Below are 10,726 nucleotides of genomic sequence, written 5' to 3' on the forward strand. Positions count from 1 at the left end.
AATCTCTCCTAGCTCTCTTGTTAAATTGACCTGCACAGCTGTTTCACTTCTGTTGCTTGTCTCTTGTACCAATCTTTGCTTTTTTATTTCTATATTCAGTAGCTTCTGAGGCAACTTTTCCTTTTATAATTTGACGTTCCGTGGTTCTTGTTAAAAATGTGTACTTTATATTTTTAAGTAGTCCTCATAATTTTCTAGTTGAGGTTTATTTGAACAGGTACTTTCACCCTTCTGATTACTATTTTGATTAACAGAGCTGGACAATGAAATCACATAATCACTTTTTTTGACACGTTTCAGTGCACATAATGAACTGTGGACATGGCTACATGGTTAACTTTTTCATACTACTGCAGTACCACAGGTACACACATTATTTCACAACAACAATGGGACAGTTTACCTATACTAATTTCACAGTTACCTCTCCTACCTTTTCTTTACCACTTGCTATGGTACATAGGGTGTCAGATTTGTTGCTACATTTAGTATCCTGAAACAAACACCAAATTTATGTTAAGAGGTGGAGAAATTTAGATGTGTTTCCCCATCCCTAAATTCAGGTGTGTGTGTGTGTGTGTGTGTGTGTGTGTGTGTGTGTGTGTGTGTGTGTGTGTGTGTGTGTTTCTGCAACTTGCATAATCTTGGGTGATGATTGGAATAAAACTTGAGCAAATGTTACTTCCTGTTATTTGGAAATGATGTTATCTGATTAATGAGAAACATCAATGATATGAAAAGTGACACAACTTTTGTTTGTTCCATATATAGATCCTGTGACTGGTATAACTTGCCATAGTGGCACTACTTCAATGGGGCACCCTTGCTCAACAACTGGATTAATTCAGCACAACTATAACTTGACATTGCATCAGCAGTTATTTCCTGGGGAGATTAAGAAAGTTCAACAACAACCACGTCCAGTGCCAAAACTTCCTGAGCGATTGGCACGTTATGAAAGAGCACTAGCTCAAGGACATTGTACAGTTCTTGAAGAGAAGAATCAGTCATCACAGAAGACTGGTAAGGCAGCAGTTCTAAGTTTAGTAGTTATTTGATAAGATTAATTTCACTTAACATTTTCTAGCTTGCAGTTGTATTTGTGTTTTCCATGGAAAGTGTTTTATAAGTAATGCAGACTTTCCATGGTTGGATGAATGTAAAATTTTGTGCTGATTTTGTCTTTAGTTTGAATGTATATTGTTGTATTTTCAAAATGCTTCATCTTTATATCACTTATGACATAAATCTGAAAGCTGCTGACATTAATAAATGAAATACTACTGGTTTGTATATGAATGGTAGTGTAGTAAACACAGTTACAACCATCTTTATAAAAATTTAGAACAATATGGATAGATTGCTACTCACCATGTACAAGAGGCAGATATGTGCAATGAAAGAGAGTGCTAGATACTGTTAGCTATTTGACTAAATCCTTCATTATATATAGGAAACTCACATAGTCACAGCTTATTACATACATATGGCCACTGTCATCTTTGGGCATTAAGACGTGACTGCAACTGCATTTGGATGTAAGCACCAATCTTTTCTCGCTCTCTCTCACTGCAGCAGTTGGTGTCCATCCTTTTTCTCAATTTTCTTGTGTTTCCTTACCACCTTGTGAATCACACATGTTCTCCATCTGCTTACAATGCATTTTGTAAAGCTCTGACTTCTGAGTGATTCTGTATCAATTGCCACATCTGTGCATGACACATGGCTGTGTACCCAGCAAACTGTACATTCAGTGTCAATATAATTATTCCTGGACCTTCAAATTGCCCACTAATTCCCATCACTTTCAAGTATTTTTGTGTTCCTTCCTGTGTACCACACTTAATTTCTTGTGCACCTTGCATCTATGTACAGAACAGCCACCTCCTCCCCTGCCCCCCCCTCCCCCCCCCCTCCCTAAAACATCATCCCTTATTCAAGCATACAACTTACTGACCTCGCCTAATAAAATGACATATGCTGCTGCACCCCCTCTTGCCCCATATTCATCCACCTTACTCTATTATTGGTTTTTATGTATTTTTCTTTGTATTTTCACTTTTTGATCTCATTTGGTTTTCACATCAGTTTTATTTTGTATTCATTTTCACAGTAGGCCCTACTTACATTTCATTCCTTTTTGGCTCTACATTATCTATTACATCTTGGTTGTGTTTTTTGTGATATTCTCATGTAATTTTATAAAGTTCAACGTGTTCCTTGTCATCCACTGTCCATCCTTGTTGCTTTCCTCTGCTCCAATGTAGTAGAAGTTTATCTATCTCTATCCAGACACCAGTGTCACATACTGTTCCTGCACTGTTGCCTAGCTCATGAGTTGCGCCCCCCCCCCCCCCCCCCCAATAGCTTGTACACCTATTTGTGGATATTGTCAAGACTGGAAAGGAGTGTGAGCTTGTAATTGATATGGGGTAATTGATTTCAGAAAAAGAAGCTGTATTGGTATATTAGCTCATGAGGATTACTTGGTGAGGATATCCAGATAGAGAGAAGGTAACTCCAGTAGCCCCAGGACCATCTCAGTAGAGACCAGATATGCAAAAGTAAAGAAACTAAGTCATTTATTGTCTGGCAGAGGCTTGGAATAGAAGAGAGTAAAGTGTTTTGGCCATAGCTCTGAGAGCCCCCAGTTAGGTGATCCTGCAATGTGATTTGATTGGCAGGGCAGCTTTACTGACTGTGCTATGGCCTATTCCATTGCAAACTGGTCAATCATTGTCACATCAATGGAAAAATGATTGTTGAAAATGGCAGCACCCTTGCAAAATTTAAATAATTATCTTTATCGTGTTTGGGACCTGAGGCACCTTGCACAGGCTTGCCGTCAAATTATGCATCTCTGGCTGCAGCCTCTCCTTTCACTGTGTGTTCCAGTTCTGTCAGTCTGTAGATCTCACCAGATTAGTCTTGCAAAACCATATAAATCAGGCACAAACATCCGTGCACTACCAAACCTCACTGCACAATCTCTGTTCCATCTATAAAACCCTCCTGCTCTGCAGTCCAAATTATGGTATCCCATCTCCCAGATTGAAACCCTTCCTCTTCAGAAACTAGAGCAGCATGTACAATGCCACCTCAAAAAACTATCCAATCTATCCATCTCTTACTCCAACCTTGAACTATCAATATCCACCACCATAATAAGAGTTTTCATAAACCTCCTCTTCCCCCCCCCCCCCCCCCCCCCCCCCCACACACACACACACACACACACACACAAAACTCACTCCCACTACCTTACAGAACCAAGAGCTGAAATAGAAATGCAAAACAGTTGTGAACCAGTCCTCCAAAAGCCTTAGTCCCATAGAAGTGTCAGTCCTTTTCGAATGCTTCAGCTTTTCCCCATTCCCAAATTCAGTCATGCTCTCCTTGTCACGGTCCTTACAGAGGAAACGCTTTCTTGCCATTAGCCCTACCAAGCGGACTCAATCCAAAAGGCGGTCTGTTTCCAAGACAAATGAAATGGTTTTTAAAAGCTTTATTACTAGAACGGTGCCAAGTTAATCTAGTTTGATGTTTGTTTTATCGCTATGTATTATCAATGGCAATAAGACGTGAGGAATAACCAGTACTCCAGCAGCGACTTGCCTGCCTCAGTGCTGTGCACTGTTTGCTACCACCGTCCAGTAGTGTTGCTCATTTGCTGCTGGAGTAGTAGTTATACTTCCTGTTTATGTCCATGTTAATACATATCAATCAAACAAATATTTCGCTAGACTAACCTGAGACTCTTCTATGAAATAGGAATGTAAAATTCCGCTTGAAAAATTATTTTGTTTGTAACAGGAACAGTCAGTCATCTTCCATTGACCATGGTCACTGAATTAACCTTCTGATCAGCAGTATTTGTTTGTACAAAATCAATATACTCTTTGCAAAAATGAAATTCAAAATATTTGCAGCAGTGCCAGAGAAAATGTGCCTGACAACTATTAAGAGAGAGACCCGGTATAAGAGACAAATAATTTCTTCTATTGATGCTACACAGTTGTTGTTGCTCTATCAATATAGTGCCACCTTCCTCTAAACTAATATATCCGATAACGATGGCCTTGATACTATTTAATTCTATCTTTCTCAATGGCCAACTAACTACAAACCTAAAACATCCTTCCAGGCCACCGTAACAACCTACAATTACCTCTCCAGTGAAGGCAATGGGCACCTGGATGGTAACATCCTATATCAATCTATTCCTGAGTCATATAGGAGAATCCTTCCTAAACACCCAGAATCCCAAACTGAACTGAAGGTGAAGCACCTACATAACACTGCCCTGAGCTACCTAATTCATGGGCCACAGAGGAATCCTTCCTGACCAGCAAAAATCTGTCAACTCTTTCAGATTTTTTGATGACAAAGTGTGAGGACTCACTATTCAAATTCCTCTAGAATATCGTCTTCTTTCTCATTCATTTCACCAAGTCATCCTCATCCCTTCCTCAATGTCATCCTCCACCTTAATGCTGATTATGTCACTACATCCATCCACTACTAACCACCAGTGATACCTCCACTTAGAAACTTGTTACCCACTCCCCACCAAGAAGTACCTCCATACAATTTGTCCACCTGTGGACATCATATCTGTAGTTGCAAATACGCCGGACAGTAAGTTTGAAATAGTTGCCCAGCAGTTATTTTGACCAATATTAACAGCAATAGCTTTCACATATTGTCTTTAAAATTCACACAGCACAGAACATAAGTTGTTTGTTGGGGCCTGACTCTGTTATAGTTCAAGTAAGATAATGCAACTTATTAGTTTACTACTACAAATAGTTAAATAATGATTGATAAAGATGTCTGTGAACTTTTGCTATGGCTTAGTGGTTGACTGTAAAATGGCATGGGACCCTGAAACTATTCTCATAACACAATTCCAAATTATGCTATCAATAATAAACAATAACATACGCACACAAAATCACAGTTTACAAATCTGTTACACCAATGTGACTATTGTAGGGCATCAAACTGTTGTGGCCTGACTTTCTGTGATCGCTGTTCTCTAGTAAATTATATATTCCAGGAGACACTTTTTAAGTATCTTTTAAAGTTTCACTTCAGGCTGAAATATTAATTGAATATGTTTTTACTGTGGATAGAACTAAAAAATTTTAAGTACCATATGGCGCTCAAAATGCTATTTGTAGCACTCAAAATGCTATTTGTAAAACCAAATCCTATTAGGAAATGGGAAGACTTCAGAAAGGTTGTGAACTCCTCCCCAACTTTCCTATTGTTTGCAACTGTACATTTCTTAAGCATGAACCAATTAATTATCACAGTCCAGTACATAAAATGACATACTTTCAGATACAAAATATTTTCAGATTACTTTGTTTTACAGAGTGAGTAAAAATATGTGCATGCATTTCAAGTCAAAGAAGAGACACAATACAGGTATGTATTGGTAAAGGTTACATGTTGCGTAACATTTACTCATTGCATTATTTATACTACACCAAGAACTTCTCAATTATCAGATTGATGTTAATGTTAAAGTAATAGCTGTGAAAAGTACTGAAGTTAATAGAAAGAGACAATAACACTGGGAATGGAAGGGTTTCTACAACTTCTACACAAAACATACTGCAGTTGAAGAGCACAAGAGCATTGTTGAGTAGGTAGTGAGACAGGGTTGTAGCCTATCCCCCTTTTTATTCAATCTGTACATTGTGCAGATAGTAAAGAAAACCAAAGAGAGATTTGGAAAGGGAATTAAAGTTAACTGTGATAACATCACAGTTCTGTTAGTTAAAAAGTAAAACAAGAGTATTGGAAGCTAGACAAATTAAATTGGGCAGTCTGAGGGAATTGGATAAGGCAATGACATACCGAAAGGGGTAGATGAGATTCAATACTGGGCAAGAAAATAACTTATGATTTCTGAAATAGAGAAGATACAAAATGTAAACTGCTTGTAGCAGAAAAGGCTTTCTGTAAAGTAGAAATTTAACATCAAATATCAGTTAAATGTATGCAACTTGACATCAACTCTGTGGTGAGTAGCAATCTAACCTTTTCATATGGTGTTGTATGTTAGGACATCTTTTCTGAAAGTATTTCTCTGCAGTGTAGCCTTGTACGGAAGTGACAAGTGGGCAATAGTCAGTTAATATGAGAAGAGAATTGAAGCTTTTGAAATATGGTGCTACAGAAGAATGCTGAAAACTGGAAGCATAGATCTAATTACTGAGGAAATAGTGAATTGAATTTGGAGGACAGAAATTTATTTCATAACATGACCAAGAGAAGAGATCAGTCGAAGGAGTATATCCTTAGACATCAAGAAATTGTGGGGGTGGGGGTGGTGGAGGAGGGGGGGGGGGAGGGAAGAACCTTAGGTGTATAACAGATTCTGTTACCTTGCTAGCCAGAATCCATGTAGATGCTATAGAAATATATCTTTGCAGGGTAAGATATCTTGTCACATACAGTGTTTTTCATTTTCAACTTTTGAGATAAGAAAAAGGTAGTTCTGGTATCTTAACTGATTTATCTACTGTTGTTAGTTTACTTGTTGTTGTCTTCAGTCCTGAGACTGGTTTGATGCAGCTCTCCATGCTACTCTATCCTGTGCAAGCTGCTTCATCTCCCAGTACCTACTGCAACCTACATCCTTCTGAATCTGCTTAGTGTATTCATCTCTTGGTCTCCCTGTACGATTTTTACCCTCCACGCTGCCCTCCAATGCTAAATTTGTGATCCCTTGATGCCTCAAAACATGTCCTACCAACCGATCCCTTCTTCTAGTCATTTTCAGTTTACTTGGAGCTGAATAAATTTTAATAATTTCATAAATTTTCGTTCCAGAGGAAGGAACTAACAAACTGAATCCAAACCGATACGATGTTAATTCATTGCGCCAAGAAATCCTGCACTGCTTTGAGAAAGGCAACAGGCTCAGGTATGTGAAATAAGGCCACACCATGTTTGCTGCAATGTTTCTTCATTTATGATGATTCTTTTTCAGTTCTGTAACATTACATCCAACCAATCAAGTAACAGTCCTTATGTATTAGAATTTTCTGTTTTCTATTTATTTTCAACAAACTGATTTACTAATGACTAACATGCTTAAATAGTAGGATGAAATTGCTGATAATATATTGCCAAGAGTGAAGCTATAGTAAGTTTTATCAGAGATGTGAAGGTTAAAATAATGCACATTTCTTGATTAAATTTATTCATTTCTTGATGAGGAGATGAAAATAATCCTTTGTCACCTGTGGAGTGTGAGTTCTCATGTGCGCCAGAGGCAGGTGCAGCCCCTGGTTTCCATACTGAGGAAGACATTGGTGTGTACTGATTCGAACTAACTTAAACCTTGGTACAGAGTAGTCTTTTACTGCAACCAAGATTTCAGGTTGGGTGGGGGTGGGGGTCAATATCAGACTCTAGCCACAACTTTACAGACTGTATCTCCTTTCCGTTTCATAATCAACCACTAAATAACAAAAACCTAAATCCACCGTAATATCTATTGGTAACACATTTATATAAGTCACATTTCCCGATGATTCTTGAGAGAGGTATTTAAAGGAGTGTGCTTTTCCTTTGCTGCGTGCCTAATGTTTTTTGTGTTTTCAGATACAGACTTGAGACCTTCAATGTTTTCTGTACATTCATTTGCAGTATTCGAGTTACAGATGAAACAGTGATGTTGCCATAACATCATGAGTGTTGTGCTGTGATTGGCTGACAGAAGCAATCTGAGCAGCCACAAAGTTGATTTGTTTCCAAGCTATCATACTGTATTCGTTGTTCTTCATATTTATACTTGTGTTTTACAAAATTATATAATTTAAACAAAAATTAGCATTTTCAGTGTGGTTTGTTGCGCCAAAGTGTTGGGAAATGGGACATCAGTGGATACAAATGTTACCATCCATTTTTAAATACTTCATTTAATAGACTAGATCTGTACTTACAACAAATTAATTGCTTCTTATCACCTATCAAGGTATGTTTTGCTTGCTTTTAATCATTTGTTTATAGATGAAATTAGCTCTTCTCCCCTTTTGTGCTGTAAAATGGTCTGTGACAATTTCATTAAAATTAGAATGATTCAGAAGTTCTTTTTCATAAATCATTTTCCCAATTTTTGCTTACAAACTGCACACTGAATTCTTGTTGTGTTTTCACACTTGTTGTTTGTTGCAGTTGTTCGCAACAATATAAAACTCACTAGAACTTGGGACACAATACACACACAAAAAGCAACTTGCTAATAGCAATAACTGGACACTTTTTTACATGCAAATTTCCTCTATTGATTTCTGAAAGTCCCAGTAGGTGGTGATACCTAATGTTAGCAAATTTTAATATTCTCTAGTGAGACATTCACAAACTTTGTTCCTACAGTTAATGTAACTGCCAGTAACTTAAACATAAAACTGTCTATAACAGTATTAAAACTTGAATACAAAATGTTGATTAATGACACATCAAAGCATAATGCAGACAGGGGTTAAATGCCAAAGTTCAGCCACTGTGTTCATTCCATTTTTTATGTATGCAGTGGGAAATGAAAATTGTGTGGAAGTTGATAGGACACATTTAGGCTCCACTAGATGAGTCTTGTGGAGGCTCATAAGAGCAGAAGCTACACACAAGTCTCTATGACATAGAACTAATGGGTATTTCAGGGTACAGCTTTAAGGGTAGCTCCTACCTGGTTGAAAAACATCAGTTGATATCAACAGTGCCAAAAAATGTGGACTCTAATTATTTATAGAGCCACACATGGACAGAAGGTCCATGAATCATTTAGAGACTAATTTTCAACCATTCCACTCTTGAATGGCACATGGGACTACACCTAAATCTTCACATGCAAAAGCTGACATTTCTAATTTTATTATGATAGTCATTGCTCCCTATATAGCTGGCTTTCAACAAAATGATTTGGCAGTCTGAGGAGATAGTTGATGATGGAAATTTCTTAAAAAGATCTCATCGCAACAAAAAATGTGTTTGTTTTAATGATTGCCACCCCAACTCGCTTATCATATCCATGACATTTTCTTCCCTATTTCGTGGTAATGGGAATCAAGGTGACTTTATTTTAACATTTTGAGTGTTTTTCATAAAGATGAAAAACCCATAGTATGCAGCAGTACTCCAGAGGAGAATGGACAGTCATAGTGAAGCTAGTCTCTTCCATAGATACATTGCATCTTCTAAGTGGTCTGCCAGTAAAACAGTGTCTTCAGTATGCCTTGCCCCCACAACATACTTCATGCTGGTTCAATTTTAAGTTGTTCATAATTTTAACGTCAAGGTGTTATTAATGAATTTTAAATGTTATGTGCTTTATCATGTAACCCAAATTTAATGGAATTGCGAGTTTTTGCTCCATACAGATAGTCTGCCTAAATCATTTTGAAATACACTTTGGTCTCCTGTTGACTTCACTAGAAAGTAAATAACAGCATCATCTGCAAACATTGTAAGAAGTCTGGTGAGCTTGTCTCATAAATCAATCATATACGTGTGGTTGTAATTAAACTTCTGCTACTTGAGAAGGCTCCCAAGAAAAACAAGTGATCGTAGGATAATGAAACTTTGTGGAAACATTTGTAAAGACATGCAGAAGAGAAACAATGAATAAATGATTGAAAAAAAAACTCACTTAAATTTCCACACAAGAGGGTAAGATTTTGTAATTGCACACCATGTTTATGTTGCAGGTTACAAATGTCGGTCAGTGCTACAACCACCTACATCCACAATGGTCTGAAGCCACACCAGAGATAACATTTTAAAATTGTTCACAGCATCTGTCAAACGGTGGACCAGGGAATGTTTAGCTTTCACGACATAGCTTGTGCACTGCTTGAAGATAGCATGTTGTGTGCATCATTCTCAGCCATGGCCACAGTTCGGCCTCTCCCAGGAGAAATCCCCAAATTGCCAATTAATTCCAACTTGAGATTTGTGTTCTTCAACCCCAGTGTGGAAAGAGGACATCCCTGAATTCCTTTAATGCATTGATACTTGTGAAGAGAATCAGCTCTATTGCTGCTATTTTGATAAAACAGCTTTACAAGTAAAGCCCAGATCACCTTGTCCAGACTAATGTTGACAATCTGGAGTTGAAAGCACAGTGATGCTTGTGTTTCAACCATATGTCGCTGCACCAGCACCGGTGCCTAAAAGCAAATCATGACACTACCTTTTCTAACAGTGCATACGCTACAGTGCACACTCTGAACATCATTCATATAAAGTTGGGTACCTTTATGGTAAATAGTCTTCTGTCTACATTGGCTCAAGTAGTGAAAGAATAAGAACAGTAGAGAGGCCTGTTACACTTACTTGGGTAACCCCAGATATCACTTCACAGCACTAGACAGAAAATCGTCTAGTGAAACTGTGACTTTTGACAGGAAATTGTGGCTACATTCACACAGTCGAACATTACTCAAAAAACATGCAGTTTCATAAGCTGCTTGGGATAAACAGAGTCAAAAGCCTTCTTGAAATCTAGAAATACGAATCAACTTGAGGCCCCCTGTTGATAGCAATCATTACTACTTGTGAATAAAGAGCCAGTTATTTCACAAGATCAATATTTTCTGAATCTGTGTTGGTTATACACCAGTAGACAGTATTCCTCAAGGTATGTTGTAATGTTGGCACATAGTATATGTTCAAAAAATCATGATACAAATCGACTCCAATAATATAG

General features: G+C 37.7%; 1 protein-coding gene across 7 annotated transcripts in view; it reads left to right on the forward strand.

The window, feature by feature from the left end:
* Window positions 1-10,726, forward strand: part of LOC126337435 (tubulin polyglutamylase TTLL5) — a 268,881-nt gene that overhangs the window by 224,002 nt on the left and 34,153 nt on the right. For all 7 annotated transcript variants that reach the window (XM_050001468.1, XM_050001470.1, XM_050001472.1 and 4 more), the window contains 2 exons: window positions 772-1,023; window positions 6,847-6,940. In XM_050001468.1, coding sequence (XP_049857425.1) covers window positions 772-1,023; window positions 6,847-6,940 — 346 coding nt within the window. The remainder of the gene's footprint in view (window positions 1-771; window positions 1,024-6,846; window positions 6,941-10,726) is intronic.

This window comes from Schistocerca gregaria, chromosome 1, assembly GCF_023897955.1.
Source record: "Schistocerca gregaria isolate iqSchGreg1 chromosome 1, iqSchGreg1.2, whole genome shotgun sequence".
NCBI lineage: Eukaryota > Metazoa > Arthropoda > Insecta > Orthoptera > Acrididae > Schistocerca > Schistocerca gregaria.